Raw genomic sequence first — 15690 nt, forward strand, 5'->3', positions numbered from 1 at the left:
GCCGCTCCCGCACACTCCCCACGTGGCCCCGGCAGAGCTCGCAGGGCCCGGCCCGGGAAGCCCAACCCCCACCGCGGGGGGACCCGCATCCCCCCACCGGGGCTCTGCCCGCACCCACCGGGACCCCCCCAGAAACACCTCCCGGGGACCCCCCGTTTTCCCCCATGAGAGCCATCTGCACCTCTGGAGCCCGGCAAGATCCAAACTTCCCCCCAAAAACCCCCAAACCCAGGAACACCCCCGGGATATTTGGGGCGAGCTCCCGCTCCCCAGGCACCTGTGGGATGGGGAGGTGATGGTCCTGGGGGGGCTGCGAGTTCAGGCAGCTCTGGGCTCATGCTCGAATCGCTCCTTGTCTCCTCCTGCTCCTGATGCCGCTCCGCCTCTTTCTCCCTCCCCGTTCTAAATCCCGAACTGGGAGGGGATGGGTCAAGGGAAGGCCGGGAAATGTGAGGGGAAAGGGGCGGAGCCAAAGAACCGTGCTGTCTGAAAAGGGCATAAAATCACTAAAAAGCCTCCAAAATGCAGTTTAAATCCACCAGGTTTGGCCTAACATTAGCCAAAGGGGCCCCAAATCCACTGAAAGGGGGTCTAAAATCTTCGAAATTGGCCTAACATCGTCAAAAAGTGGCCTAAAATCCAGCCTAAAGCTGCCCAGTTTAGTAAAAAATCACCGAAACGCTCCTAAAATGTTTGGGCCAGGGATGGAGACCAGCACAAGAACCAAGAATGTGACCGAAATTAGAATGGAGACTGAGATCAAGACTACAAACAGAACTGACACCAGAACTGAGACCAGCACTGCTCCAGAACTGGAACTAAGACTGGGACCGAGATCAAGACTGAGATCGAAACCAGCCCCAACACTGGTGAATCTAAATTTGGAGTTAAAACCCCCTGGTCCCCATAGTCTGGGATCAAAACCCCTCCCCAAAACCCAAACCCTGCGGTGTCCATCCCCCCCAAATCTGAAATTTTAGGATAACCCACCCCCCTCAATTCCCAAACTCTGGGGTTAAAGCCCCCAAATCCCCATAATTTGGTGTCAAACCCCCCCAATCCCCCACATTTTAGGATCACCCCCCCCCCAAACTCCCATCTTTAGGATCAACTCCCACAAACCCAAATTTTAGGGTCACACCCCCTGAGACTCCAAACTCCCCCCCTCTCCTCCACCCCCCCCCCCCAAATTCCCAAGCTCTGGAGTTTGAAATATTTGGGGTGTCCAACCACAGGGGGGGGTCAAACCTCCTGATCCCAAACCCTGGGGTGTCAAACCCCCCCAAACTTTAGGATCAAACCTCCTCCATCCCCAAACTTTGGGGTCAAACCCACCTGACCCCAAACTCCCCTCCAAAACCATTCCAGCCCTGGGGGACAAGGCAGGAGTCATTTGGGGTTTATTTGGGATTTATTTGGGGTGAGGGCAGCTCCAGATGTAATGTCTGCAGAGAGACCCTGGGCACAATGCTGGGTGGGAAAAACCCCAAAAACCACCGGGGAACCCCAAAAAACGGATTTGGGGTGGGAAAAGGGATTTGGGGTTGGTTTGGGATTTATTCAGGGTGGGGGCAGCTCCAGGTGCAATGTCTGCAGAGACCCTGGGTACAATGCTGGGAAAAACCCCAAAAACCCCTGGGGAACTCCAAAAAAGGGATTTGGGGTGAAAGTAGAAGAATTTGGGATGCACAAAGAAGGACTTGGGATGGAAAAAGGAGATCTGGGGACTGGAAAAAGGGATTTAGGGTGAGGATTGAAGATTTGAGGTCAGGATTTCGATGGGAAAATGAGATTGAGGGTTCAAAAAGAAGATTTGGGGTGGGAAAAGGAGACTTTGAGGTGAGAAAAGGAGAATTTGGGGTCTGAAAAGGACATTTGGGATGCACAAAGAAGGATTTTGAGACTGGAAAAAGGAGGATTTAGAATTAAAAAAAAGACTTGGGATAAAAAAAAGGAGGATTTGGTCAGAGCTGAACTTATCTGGGGGAGTGGGGGCAGGTGAGGGGTTTGGGCAGGGTCAGGACCATTTTTGAGGCAGTTTTCTGGGATTTTTAGTGTTTTGGGCTGGGTTTGAGCAATTTTGGAATATTTGGGGGCAGCTTTGAGGCATTTTGGGGTGGTTTGGAGGGATTATAGGATTTTTCTATGGGATTTTGGGGTGTTTCTAGTAGATTTTGGGGTAGCCTGATGGGATTTGGGGTGTTTCAGGGGAGTTCTGGGGTATCCAGGGGCTGTTTTGAGGCATTTCTCTGGGATTTTGGGGTATCCAGGCAGGTTTTTTTCAGTTTTGGGGGTGTTTGGGCAGATTTTGGGAATACTTTTTGGAAAAGGAGATCGTCATGGCATTGCTCTGGGATTTTGGGTTGTTTTGGGGTATTCAGAGGCAGTTTTGTGTCTCAAGGATTTTGGGGCATTGCTCTGAAATTTGGGGTGTTTCGGGGCAGTTTTGGGGTATCCAGGCAGATTTTTTTCAGGTTTGGGGGTGTTTGGGAAGGGTTTGGGGTCACTTTTTGGTGAAGGAGATCTTTGTGGCATTGCTCTGGGTGATCTTGGAGCCCTGCAGGGCCTCGCGGGTGCACCCACCTGCATCTCGGTGTCCAACTCCACCAAGGCAATGTCGTGGTGCCGGGCACCAGGCGCAGCTCCTTGAACCCCGGGAACTTGGCACGGGGGAATAGGGCCACGGATAGCCCAAAACCTGGGAATGGTCCCCAAAAACCTGGGAATGGTGCCACAAAACACCTGGGAATGGTGCCACAAAACACCTGGGAATGGTCCCACAAAAATTCAATTCCCCTCATATCCACCTCAAACCCTCCCATTTCCCCCCAAATACACCTCAGACCCCTCCAAATTCCCTCAAATCCATTCCAGATCCACCTCAGATCCCTCAATTCTTCTCAGACCCACGAAAACCCCATTTCCTCCCCAAACCACCTTAGCTCCCTCGTCACCTGCTCCAGACTCACCTCAGATCCCTCAATTCCCCTCAGATTCCCCCCCGTTTCCTGCTGGTCCCACCTCAGATACCCCATTTCCCCCCAAAGCCTCCCCAAACCCCTCAATTCCCCTCAGAGACCCCCAAAGCACCACATTTCCCCCCGACCCCACTTCAGATCCCTCAAATCCCCTCAGATCTCCTCAAAGTCCCTCAATTTCTCCTCAGACCTCCACAAATCCATTCCAGACCCACCTCAGACCCCATCATATTCCCCCAAATCCATTCCAAACGCACCTTAGACTCCTCATTTCTCCTCAGAGTCCCTCATTTGCCCCCGGCCACACCTTGGATCCCTCAATTCCCCTCAGACCACCCCAAGCTTCCCCAAATCCTTATCAGACCCACCTCAGACCCCTCAATTCCTCTCAGACGCCTCCCCAAATTCCCCCATTTCCCCCTGACCCACCTCAGACCCCCTCAATTCCCCTCAGACCCTCCCAAATCGCCCCAAATCCATTCCAGACCCACCTCCGATGCCTAAATTCCCCTCAGACCCCTCATTTCCCCTCAGACTCCTCATGTCCCCTCAGACCCCCCCCCAATGCCTCAAATCCATCCCAGACCCACCTTAGATAAACCATTCCCCCAAAGTCTTCTCAAACGCTCCTCAGACCCCTCATTTCCCCTCAGACCCTTCAACTCCCCTCAGACCCCTCAATTACCCCCCCAAATCCATTCCAGACCCAGTTCAGACCCCTCAGACAACCCCCCATTCCCCCCATTTCCTCCCGGCCCTACCTCAGGACCCTCCTCAACCGCTCCCGCCTCACACTCTTCCCGCCGAGCGCGCGGGCCCCTCCCAGCCAATAGCGGCGCGCCTCTCCCCGAACCAACCAATCAGCGCGCGGCTCCCCTCAGCAACACCCGCCTCCCCAGGGCCGCTGCAGCCAATCAGAGGCCAGGCGGGAGTGGCGCCCTCTGACCCCGGGCGCCGCCATGGAGCGGGCGGCCCCTCCCCCCCCACCGGCGCCCCCTCCCCCACCACCCGCACCCCCTCCCCCCGGGACCCCCAGGAATCCTTCCGGGAGTCCCCCCGGGCTGGGGCGGGTGCTGAGGGAGGCGCTGCAGAGAGCGGGGCAGGCGCTGGGAGAGGACGGCGGGCTGCGGGAGCTGCTGAGGCGGCGCAGGGACAGGTGGGGGAGGGGCGGGGGAGGGGTGAGGGTGGGGGTGGGGTGCTAAAGGGGGGGCTGGGGGGTTTTGGGAAGAGGCTCAGCGGGGGTTTGGGGGTGGGCTTGGGGTCCTAAAATGGGGTCTTGGGGAGGTCTGGGGGGCATTTGGGGAGGGGTCTTGGAGGGTTTTGGGGGAGTCTGGGGGGTTTTAGGGGGTCTTGGGGAGGTCTGGGGGTCCTAAAAGGGGTCTGGGGGGTTTGGGGAGGTGTCCGAGGGGGTTTCGGGGGTGCCCTAAGTGCGGGCTGGAGGGTTTGGGGGGATTTTGGGAGGGGTCCTGGGGGGTCCTTGAGGGGTTTTTGGGAGTGGTCTGGGGGGTATTTTGGGAGGGGTCTAGGGGGTTTTGGGGTTCCTGGGGACGTCCCAGGGGAGGTTTGGGGGATCCTGGGAGGGTTTTGGGGAGTCTCAGGCGAGATTTGGGGTTCCTGGATGGGTTTTGGGGTTCTCGGGAGGGGGAGGGCCCGGGGCAGATTTGGGGGTCCCAGTGTTGATTTGGGGGTCCTCGGGGTGTCCCGGGGTTGATTTTGGGGGGTCGTCCCAGGGTTGATTTGGAGGTCCTGGGGGGGGGGGGCAGGGTTGATTTGGGGGGTCCCAGGGCTGGTTTGAGGGTTCCAGGGTTGATTTGGGGATCCTGGGGGGGTCCCGGGGCATATTTGGGGGTTCCAGGGTTGATTTGGGGTTCCTGGGGAGGTCCCGGGGCATATTTGGGGGTCCCAGGGTTGATTTGGGGGTCCTGGGGCGGGGGCCCAGGGTTGATTTGGGGGTCCCAGGGTTGATTTGGTGGATCCCAGAGTTGGTATGGGTGTCTTGGGGGGGTCCCAGGGTTGATTTTGGGGGACCCAGGGCAGATTTGGGGGTCCAAGGGTTGATTTTGGGGGTCCTGGGGGGGGGGCCCAGAGCAGATTTGGGGGTCCCGGGGCAGATTTAGGGGTCCCAGTGTTGATTTGGGGGTCCTGGGGGGGGGGGGTCCCGGGGCAGATTTGGGGGTCCCAGGGTGGATTTGGGGTTCCTGGGGGCGTCCCGGGGCAGATTTGGGGGTCCCAAGGTGGATTTGGGGGATCCCAGGGTTGGTTTGGTGGTCCTGGGGGGGGTCCTAGGGTTGATTTTGGGGATCCCAGGGAAGATTTGGGGGTCCCAGGGTTGATTTGGGGGTCCTCGGGGGGTCCCAGTGTTGATTTTGGGGGTCCCAGGGTTGATTTGGGGGTCCTGGGGGGGGGTCCCGGGGCAGATTTGGGGGTCCCAGGGTTGATTTGGGGGTCCTGGGGGGGGGGGGGGGGGGTTCCAGGGTAGATTTGAGGGTCCCAGAGTTGATTTTGGGTGTCCCAGTGTTGATTTGCGGTTCCTGGGGGGGTCCCGGGGCAGACTTGGGGGTCCCAGGGTTGATTTGGGGTTCCTGGGGGGGTCCCAGCCCCATCCTGACCGGGCTCTGGGGGGTTTTGGGGGGAGGGGTGTTCCCCCCTGAGTTTGGGGGGGGGAGTTTCCCATGGTGCCCCCTCCCCAAAAAGTCTCGAGGGTCCCTGGAAGTGGCTCCTGTTCTACCGGCCTGTGCCCCCCCCTGATCCAGGATGGGCCCCAGTGAGTCTGGGGGCTTCGGGGGGGGGGCGGGGTGGGCGGTTTGGGGGGTTCTGGAGGGGTTTTTGGGGAGTCTGGGGGGTTTTTGGGGGGTCTGAGGGGGCTCTGGAGAAACCCTAAAATCCTCCAAAATCCCCCCAAATTCCCTCAAAATCCCCCTGAAATCTCCTAAAATTCCCCCCAACCCCCCTCCAAAATCTCCCAAAATCCCTCAACGAATTCCCTGAAATCCTCCAAATCCCCCACAAATCCCCTGAAAATCCCCCAAACCCCCAAAAATCCCCCCAATATCCCCAAAATCCCCCCTGAAATCCCCCAAAATCACCCCAACTCTCCCCATAATTGCCCCAAATCACCCAAAACCCTCCAAAAATCTCCCGAAGTTCCCTAAAATCTCCCCAGTCCCTCTGAAATGTCCTAATATTTCCCCAAAATCCCCCAAATCATCCCAAAATCCCTCAAAAACCCCCTAAATCCCCCTAAATCCCCCAAAAATCTCCCAACCCCCCCCAAAATCTCCCAAAATTCTTCAAAATCTCCCCAGAATTCCCCTGAAATCTCCAAAAGCCCCCGAAATCAATCCCCCAAATCCTCCCAAAATCCACCTGAAATCTAAAATTCCCCCAAATCCCCCCCAAACCCCTGAAATCCCCCAAATGTCCCCCAAAACCCCCAAACCCCCTCCAAAATCCCTCAATCCCCCCCCCAAAACCCACTGAAAACCCCCAGATCTCCCCAAATCCTCCTAAAATCCCCTTGCAATCTCCTAAAATCCCCCTGAAATCGCCCCTGAAATCCCCCAAAATCTCCCCAAAATTGCCCCAAATCCCCAGAATCTCCCCAAATCCTCCCAAAATCCCCTGAAATCTCCTAAAAATCCCCCAAAATTGCCCCAAAACCCCAAAAATCCCCCAAATGACCCCAGGAATTCCCTGAAATCCCCTAAACCCCCCCCCCCTTGAAATCCCCCCAAAATTCCCCCAAAATCCCCCCTGAAATCTCCCCAAAATCACCCCAAAATCTCCCCAAAATTACCCCAAATCCCCAGAATCTCCCCAAATCCTCCCAAAATCCCCTGAAATCTCCTAAACCCCCCCCAAAATGCCCCAAAACCCCAAAAATCCCCCAAATGCCCCTAGGAATTACCTGAAATCCCCCACCCCACCCCCCAAAATCACCCCAAAATCTCCCCCAAATTTGCCCCCAAACCCCCAAAATCTCCGAAAATCCCCTGAAATCTCCTAAAAAACCCCCAAAATTGCCCCCAAACCCCAAAAATCCCCCAAATGCCCCCAGGAATTCCCTGAAATCCCCCAAACCACACCCCCCCCCTCAAAATCCCCCAAAATCCCATGAAATTCCCCAAATCTGCCCCAAATCCTCTCCAAACCCCCCAAAATCCCCCCCATCCCCCAGGTGTGGGCTGGTGGCCCTGGCCATGGCCGGGGCTCTGCTGGGACCCCCCCGGCCCCAATTGGGTCTGGGGGCTCTGCTGGACACGGCGCGGGCCAGGGGCTACAGCCGCCACGGGGAGATGTTCTCAGGTGGGGTTTGGGGGATTTTGGGGGGATTTTGGGGGCATTTCAGGGAATGTTGGAAAATTTGGGGAGATTTTGAGGGGGTTTTGGGGAGAATTTTGGGGTGTCCCAAGGGGATTTGGGGTGTCTGGGGGGGATTTTGAGGGGGCTGTAGGAAAATTTGGGGGTTTTTGGGGAGTTTTGAGGTCTGGGGAGGATTTTGGGGAGGTTAGGGGGGATTTTTGGGGTGTGAGGGGGATTTTGAGGGGGGTTTAGGAAAATTATTGGGGATTTTGAGGAGGTTTGGAGGAGAATTTGCGGGTTTTGGGGTATCCTGGGGGATTTGGGGGAGTTTTGGAGGGATTTTGGGGTGATTTGATGGGGAGTTTTGGGGTGTCTGGGGGGGATTTTGGGGGGTTTAGGTGAGTTTCAGGGTGTCCTGGGAGGGATTTTGGGGAGGTTGGGAGGGATTTAGTAAAATTTTGGGGGGATGTTGAGGGGGTTTCGGGGGGAATTTGGGGATTTTGGGGTGTCCGGGGGGGACTTGGGGGGGATTTTGAGGAAATTTTTGAGGTGTCTGGGGGATTTTGGGGGGATTTGAGGTGTCTGGGGTGGATTTGGGGGTTTGGGGGGGATTTTGGGGGGTTTGCAGGGGGTTTAGGAAAATTTGTGGGGATTTTGAGGGGATTTTGGGGAGAATTTGGGGATTTTGGGAGAAATCTGGGGGGGCTTTGAGGGGATTTGGGGCGGTTTGGGGGTGATTTGAGGTGTCCAGAGGGGATTTGGGGGGGATTTTGGGGTGTCTGGGGGGATTTAGGGAGTTTTGGGGAGGATTTGGGGGGTCCTGGGGGGATTTTGGGGTCACTAGGGGTGTCTGGGGTGGTTTTGGGGGTCACTGAGAAATCCGGGGGGGGGACTGGGAGGATTTGGGGGGAATTTTGGGGGGCCCAGGGGAATTTTGGGGTCCTGGGGGAACATTGGGAGGATTTTGGGGTGTCCAGGGGGGATTTGGGGGAATTTTGGGGTCCTGGGGGAACATTGGGAGGATTTTGGGGTGTCCAGGGGGGATGTGGGGGGATTTTGGGGCTCTGGGGTCACTGGGGGGCTTCAAGGGTGGTTGAGGTCAATTTTGGGGTCACTTTAGGGGTGTTTTTGAGATTTTTGAGGTCCTGGGCTCACTGTGGGGTCCTGGTGATCCCAATCTCTCAGGGGATTTTCAGGGTGGTTTTTGGGGTTCTTAGCGTGGTTTTGGGGTGTTTAGGGTGGTTTTGGGGTGATTTTGGGGTTTTTAGGATGTTTTTAGAGTGGTTTTGGGTTGATTTTGGTGTTTTTGGGGTGGCTTTGGGGTTTTTGGAATGGCATTTGGAGTGATTTTTGGGGTGGTTTTGGGGTGATTTTGGAGGTTTTGGGGTTTTTGGGGTGGTTTGGGGGTTTTTAGGGTGGTTTTGGGGTATTTTTGGGGTCACTTTTGGGGTTTTTTTTTGCCCCCAGCTGCCCATGCTGGCCCAGGAGCTGGGGTCACTGGGGTCACTGTGGGGTCATTATGGGATCAATGTGAGGTCACTGTGCGGTCACTGTGGGGTCATTATGGGTTCGCTGTGTCTCAGGGTTTTTCAGGGTGGTTTTTAGAATGATTTTGGGGTTATTTAGGATGTTTTTGGGGTTCCTCTCTTCCCCAGCTGCCCAGATGGCGGCCCGGGCGCAGGAGCTGCTGACCTGCCAGGGTCACTGTGGGGTCGCTGTGTCCCAGAGGTTTATGGGATGCTTTTTAGGATGTTTTTTGGGTTCCTCTCTTCCCCAGCTGCCCAGATGGCGGCCCGGGCGCAGGAGCTGCTGACCTGCCAGGGTCACTGTGGGGTCGCTGTGTCCCAGAGGTTTATGGGATGCTTTTTAGGATGTTTTTAGGATATTTTTAGGATTTTTAAATGACTTTTCCCCTCCCAGCTGCAGCCATGGCTGCCCTGGCCCAGGAGCTGCTCTCCTGCCAGGGTCACTGCGGGGTCACTGTGGGGTCGCTGTGTCTCAAGGTTTTTCAGGGTGGTTTTTAGGATACATTTAGGATCATTTAGGATATTAATAGGACTTTTTCTCTCCCCTAGCTGCAGACATGGCCGCCCTGGCCCAGGAGCTGCTGCCCTGCCGGGCTGAGCTGCTGCAGGGGGGGCTGGGGGGGCCCAACCGGGGCCGGGTGCTGCAGCACCTGCGGCGGGGCAGAGCCCTGCTGGTCCCGTATCCTTTGGGGTCATTGGGGTTTGGGGTGTGGGCAGAGCCCTGCTGGTCCCGTATCCTTTGGGTTATTGGGGTCATTGGGGTTTGGGGTGTGGGCAGAGCCCTGCTGGTCCCGTATCCTTTGGGTTATTGGGGTCATTGGGGTTTGGGGTGTGGGCAGAGCCCTGCTGGTCCCGTATCCTTTGGGTTATTGGGGTCATTGGGGTTTGGGGTGTGGGCAGAGCCCTGCTGGTCCCGTATCCTTTGGATTATTGGGGTCATTGGGGTTTGGGGTGTGGGCAGAGCCCTGCTGGTCCCGTATCCTTTGGGTTATTGGGGTCATTGGGGTTTGGGGTTTGGGCAGAGCCCTGCTGGTCCCGTATCCTTTGGGTTCTTGGAGTCATTGGGGTTTGGGCCGAGCCCTGCTGGTCCCGTATCCTTTGGGTCATTGGGGTTTGGGGTGTGGGCAGAGCCCTGCTTGTCCCATATCCTTTATTAGAGTTAATTTGGGTTATTGGGGTCATTTGGGTCATCGGGGTTTGGGGTGTAGGCAGAGCCCTGCTGGTCTCGTATCCTTTGGGGTCATTTGGGTCATTGGGGTTTGGGGTGTGGGCAGAGCCCTGCTGGTCCCGTATCCTTTGGGTCATTGGGGTCATTTGGGTCATTGGGGTTTGGGGTGTAGGCAGAGCCCTGCTCGTCTCATATCCTTTATTAGAGTTAATTTGGGTTATTGGGGTCGTTTGGGATCATGGTTTGGGGTGCGGGCAGAGCCCTGCTGGTCCCGTATCCTTTGGGGTCATTTGGGATCATATGGGGTCATTGGGGATCATGGTTTGGGGTGTGGGCAGAGCCCTGCTGGTCCCGTATCCTTTGGGGTCATTGGGGTTTAGGGTTTGGGGTGCGGGCAGAGCCCTGCTGGTCCTGTATCCTTTGGGTTATTGGGGTCATTGAAGTCATTTGGGGGTCATTGGGGTTTGGGGTGTAGGCAGAGCCCTGCTGGTCCCGTATCCTTTGGGTCATTGGGGTTTGGGGTGTGGGCAGAGCCCTGCTGGTCCCGTATCCTTTGGGGTCGTTTGGGGTTTGGGGTTTGGGGTGTGGGCAGAGCCCTGCTGGTCCCGTATCTTTTGGGTCATTGGGGTCATTGGGGTTTGGAGTTTGGGGTGTGGGCAGAGCCCTGCTCGTCCTATATCCTTTATTAGAGTTAATTTGGGTTATTGGGGTCGTTTGGGGTTTGGGGTGTGGGCAGAGCCCTGCTGGTCCCGTATCCTTTGGGGTCATTGGGGTTTAGGGTTTGGGGTGTGGACAGAGCCCTGCTGGTCCCGTATCCTTTGGGGTCATTGGGGTTTAGGGTTTGGGGTGTGGGCAGAGCCCTGCTGGTCCCGTATCCTTTGGGTTATTGGGGTCATTTGGGTCATTGGGGTTTGGGGTGTGGGCAGAGCCCTGCTGGCGTCTTTGGGTCATTGGGGTTTGGGGTGTGGGCAGAGCCCTGCTGGTCCCTTTGGGGTCATTGGGGTTTAGGGTTTGGGGTGTGGGCAGAGCCCTGCTGGTCCCGTATCCTTTGGATTATTGGGGTCATTGAAGTCATTTGGGTCATTGGGGTTTGGGGTGTGGGCAGAGCCCTGCTGGTCCCGTATCCTTTGGGGTCATTGGGGTCATGGGTTTGGGGTGTGGGCAGAGCCCTGCTGGTCCTGTATCCTTTGGGGTCGTTTGGGGTTTGGGGTTTGGGGTGTGGGCAGAGCCCTGCTGGTCCCGTATCTTTTGGGTCATTGTGGTCATTGGGGTTTGGAGTTTGGGGTGTGGGCAGAGCCCTGCTCATCCTATATCCTTTATTAGGGTTAATTTAGGTTATTGGGGTCGTTTGGGGTCAGGGTTTGGGGTGTGGGGCCTGGGCAGAGCCCTGCTGGTCCCCTATCCTTATTTGGGTCATTTGGGGTCATTTGGGCTTTGGGGAGAGCCCTGCTGGTCCCGTATCCTAATTGGGGTTATTTGGGTTAATTTGGGTCATTTGGGGTCATTTGGGGTTGTTTGGGCAGAGCCCTGCTGGTCCCATATCCTTACTGGGGTTCATTGGGGTCGTTTGGGGAGAGCCCTGCTCATCCTGTATCCTTTGGGGTTATTGGGGTCATTTGGGATTGTTTGGGGTCATTTGGAGCTGTTTGGGGTCAGGGTTTGGGGTGTGGGCTTTGGGGAGAGCCCTGCTCATCCTGTATCCTTTATGGGGTTATTTGGGGTCATTTGGGGTCAGGGTTTGGGGTTTTGGGTTATTTGGGGTTTGGGCAGTGCCCTGCTTGTCCTGTGTCCTTTGGGGTCATTTGGGGTTGTTTGGGGTCAGGGTTTGGGATTTGGGGTTTGGAGAGAGCCCTGCTTGTCCTGTATCCTTTATGGGGTTATTTGGGGTTATTGGGGTCAGGGTTTGGGGTCTGGGGTCATTTTGGGTCAGGGTTTGGGGTTTGGGGCCTGGGGAGAGACCTGCTGGTCCTGTATCCTTTGGGGAAATTTGGGGTTATTGGGGTCATTTGGGGTCAGAGTTTGGGGTTTAGGGTTATTTGGGGTTTGGGCAGAGCCCTGCTTGTCCTGTATCCTTTGGAGTCATTTAGGGTTATTTGGGGTCAGGATTTGGGGTTTTGGGGTTATTTGGGGCTTGGGATTTGGGGAGACCCCTGATTGTTCCGTATCCTTTGGGCGTATTGGGGGTTATTGGGGTCATTTGGGGTCAGGGTTGGGGTTTTGGGTCTGGAGTCTTTGCCCTTGACCCCACAGCTATGACGAGGACAGCAACCACGGTCCGTGCTGCCGCCGGGGTCACAAGGCTCATTGGGCCCTGATCAATGGTGAGAGAGGGGCCAAAATATCCCAAAAATACTCCCAGAAAACCCCAAAAACCCCAAAACTCCCTGAGCCCCAAATCCCCTAAAATCCTCCTCAAAAAAAACCCCAAAAAGACCCAAAATACTCCAAGGGGCACAAGGCTCACTGGGCTCTGATCAATGGTGAGAGAGGGGCCAAAATGTCCCAAAATACCCCAAAAATACCCCCAAAAAAACCCAAAAATTCCCAAACCTGCCTGAGCCCCAAATCCCCCCAAAATTTCCCCCCCCAAAAAAAAACCAAAAAAAACCCCACAAGGCTCACTGGGCCCTGATCAATGGTGAGAGAGGGGCCAAAATATCCCAAAAACACTCCCAGAAAACCCCAAAAACCCCAAAACTCCCTGAGTCCCAAATCCCCCACAAAAAAACCCCCAAAAAAACCCAAAGTACCCCAAGAGGCACAAGGCTCACTGGACTCTGATCAATGGTGAGAGAGGGGCCAAAATGTCCCAAAATACCCCAAAAATACCCCCAAAACCCCCAGACCTGCCTGAGCCCCAAATCCCGCATTGATCTCCTCAAAAAAACCCCCAGAAAACCCAAAATATCCCCCAAAACCCCCCAAGGCTCACTGGGCCCTGACCAACAGTGAGGGCACCCCAAAAAATCAAAAAATATCCCAAAAATATCCCAAAAGTATCCCAAAAATTCCCAAAACCCCCAAACCTGCCTGAGCCCCAAATCCCTCAAAATCCCCCCAAAAAACCCAAAAAACCCCCAAAACACCTCCAAAAAGACCCCAAAATCACCCCAAAAACCCCTAATCTCCCCCAAGTGTCCTTAAACCCAAAACACCCCCAAAACCTCCCCAAAATCCCTCAAAATCATCCCAAAAACCTAAATCCCACCCAAAACACCCCCAAAACCTCCCCAAATCCCCCAAAATCTCCCAAAACCCCCAAATCCCCCCAAAATCTCCCAAATGTCCCCAGAACCCCAAATCCCCCAAAGCCGGAGTCACCGGGTTCTGACCAACAGTGATGGCGGGGGGTGGTCCCCAAAATCCTCCAAGTCTCCCCAAAATTCCCCAAAAAAATCCCCCCAGACCCCCCTGAACACTCAATTTATAGGGGGCAGGAGAGATTTTGGGGGGATTTTGGGGAAATTCGGAGGGATTTGGGGTTTTGGGCGCTGGAAATGTTTTAGAGGATTTTGGGGTGTTCACGGGGGTTTGAGGGAGCTGGAAGTAATTTGGGAGGATTTGGGGGAGTTTGGGGGGGTCAGAGAATTTTTTGGGGGGGAGAATTTGGGGCGATTTGAATGAAATTTGGGAGGATTTGGGGGAGTTTGGGGGGGTCAGAGAATTTTTTGGGGGGGAGAATTTGGGGCGATTTGAATGAAATTTGGGGGCAGTTGAGGTTATGGGGGGTTGGAAATGTTTTTTTGGGGTGTTCATGGGGGTTTGAGGGAGCTAGAAGTAATTTGGGAGGATTTGGGGGAGTTCGGGGGGATCAGGGAATTTTTTGGGGGGGAGAATTTGGGGCGATTTGAATGAAATTTGGGAGGATTTGGGGGAGTTTGGGGGGTCAGAGAATTTTTTGGGGGGGAGAATTTGGGGCGATTTGAATGAAATTTGGGGGCAGTTGAGGTTATGGGGGGTTGGAAATGTTCTGGGGGGTTGGGGGAATCTTGAAATTTTTGGGGGATTTGGGGAGAATTGGGGGCGATTTGGGGGCGATTTGGGGTTTGGAGATGTTTTTGGGGAAATTTTGGGGGCGATTTAGGGGGGGAATTTAGGAGGTTTGGGGGCCTGGGGATGGTTTTTGGGGGCTGAAGATGTTTTTGGGGGGTTTTTTGGGGTCTGCAGCTGTTTCGGGTGGGTTTGGGGGTTCCCCATGAGCCGAGGGTCCCCGCGACCCCCCTGAACCCCGAATTTCCCCCCCCAGGGCTGCTCCTGGCCGTGCCCCCCCAGCAGCCGCTGGGACCCCGATTCCAGCGGGACCCCGAGATCCCCAACGTGTTCCATGCCCAATTTGGGGAGGGGGCGGCGGCTGAGGGGGGGGCTCAGGGCGACTCGGGTGGTGCCGAGGGAGAGTCACTATTTGGGGAGGGGGCTCTGTTTGGGGAGGGGTCCCATTCTGGGGGTCCCAGGGGATTGCAGGAGGGGTCTGGGGGCGCTCGTGAGGATGGGGAGGGATCCCAGTTTGGGGAGGGGTCGCAGGCTGAGGACGGGTCTCGTTTTGGGGAGGGGTCTCAGGCCGAGGGAACGCCGGATTTGGGGCGGGGGTCCCATTTTGGGGCGGGGTCCCATCCCGAGTCTGTCCCCGATTTGAGTCCGGGGTCCCGATTTGGGGAGAGGTTCCAGGCTAGGGAAGGGTCAGGATCTGGGGAGGGGTCCCGTCCCGATGCTCTCCCCGATTTGGGGCGGGGGTCCAATTTAGAGGAAGGATCCAAATTTGAGGAGGGGTCCCCATCTGGGGGGGGGTCCTATCCCGAGTCTGTCCCCGATTTGGGTCGGGGGTCCCGATTTGGGGCGGGGTCTCCGCTGGTGCTGGCGCTGCAGGGGAAGAGCCCCCGGCCGCAGCTCTGGGCGCTCCCCGAGCTGGGGGCGAGCAATGCGCAGCTGAGCGAGCTGAGCCCGCGGCGGTGGGGAGGGGGCTTCGTGCTGCCCCCCGGGGGGGTCAGAGCGGGGCTGGGGGGGCGCGCGGTGCTGCTGCACCCCATAGAGACCCCTCCCCAATAAACACCATGGAGACCCCTCCCCAATAAATACCCATGGGGAGGGGGCTCCGTGCTGCCCCCCAGGAGGGTCACAGAGGGACTGGGGGGGCGCGCGGTGCTGCTGCACCCCAATAAACACCATGGAGACCCCTCCCCAATAAACAGCGATAGAGATCCCTCCTCAATTAACACCCTGCAGACCCCTCCCCAATAAATCTCATGGACTTTGGGGGGTTTTGGGGTTTTTGCGGAGATTTTGGGATGGGAAGGGTTGGGGAGTTTTTGGGGCTTTTGGGATGGCCGCGCTGCTGCACCCGCTGGAGACCCCTCCCCAATAAAATCCGGCTGGATTTTGTGGAGCTTTTGTCTTTTTGGGGGGGGCTTCTGTGGTTTTTTGGGGGGGATTTTGGGGAGTTTTGAGGGATTTTTTGGGGGAGTTTTGGGATAGCCGTGCTGCTGCACCACCTGCGGACCCCTCCCCAATAAACCCCCATGGATCTGAGGGGGTTTGTGTTTTTTGGGGGGGCTTCTGTGGTTTATAGGGGGGTTTTGGGAGGGTCTTGGAGGGCTTCTGTGATGTTTTGGGTAGATTTGGGGTTTTTTTGGGGAGGATTTTGGGATGACCGTGCTGCTGCACCACCTGCAGACCCCTCCCCAATAAACCCCGCTGGATTTGGGGGGATTATTTGGATTTT

At 56.2% G+C, this 15690-nt stretch overlaps 1 protein-coding gene across 4 annotated transcripts; it reads left to right on the plus strand.

The window, feature by feature from the left end:
• Window positions 1-3918: 3918 nt before the first annotated feature.
• Window positions 3919-15220, plus strand: LOC130266125 (actin maturation protease-like). 4 transcript variants are annotated; one of them, XM_056515457.1, is made up of 5 exons: window positions 3919-4134; window positions 5673-5742; window positions 7156-7283; window positions 12225-12295; window positions 14221-15220. In XM_056515457.1, the coding sequence occupies exons 1-5, from the start codon at window positions 3938-3940 to the stop codon at window positions 15015-15017; spliced, it is 1263 nt and encodes a 420-aa protein (XP_056371432.1). In that variant the 5' UTR covers window positions 3919-3937; the 3' UTR covers window positions 15018-15220. The 4 variants fall into 4 exon arrangements, with proteins under 4 accessions (XP_056371432.1, XP_056371431.1, XP_056371434.1 ...); XM_056515456.1 differs by lacking the exon at window positions 5673-5742 and adding an exon at window positions 9356-9485; XM_056515458.1 differs by lacking the exon at window positions 3919-4134 and adding an exon at window positions 9356-9485 and having other exon boundaries at window positions 5680-5742.
• The last annotated feature ends 470 nt before the right edge of the window (window positions 15221-15690 follow it).

The sequence above is a fragment of the Oenanthe melanoleuca genome, unplaced genomic scaffold (genome assembly GCF_029582105.1).
Source record: "Oenanthe melanoleuca isolate GR-GAL-2019-014 unplaced genomic scaffold, OMel1.0 S001, whole genome shotgun sequence".
In the NCBI taxonomy this organism is placed as follows: Eukaryota; Metazoa; Chordata; class Aves; order Passeriformes; family Muscicapidae; genus Oenanthe; species Oenanthe melanoleuca.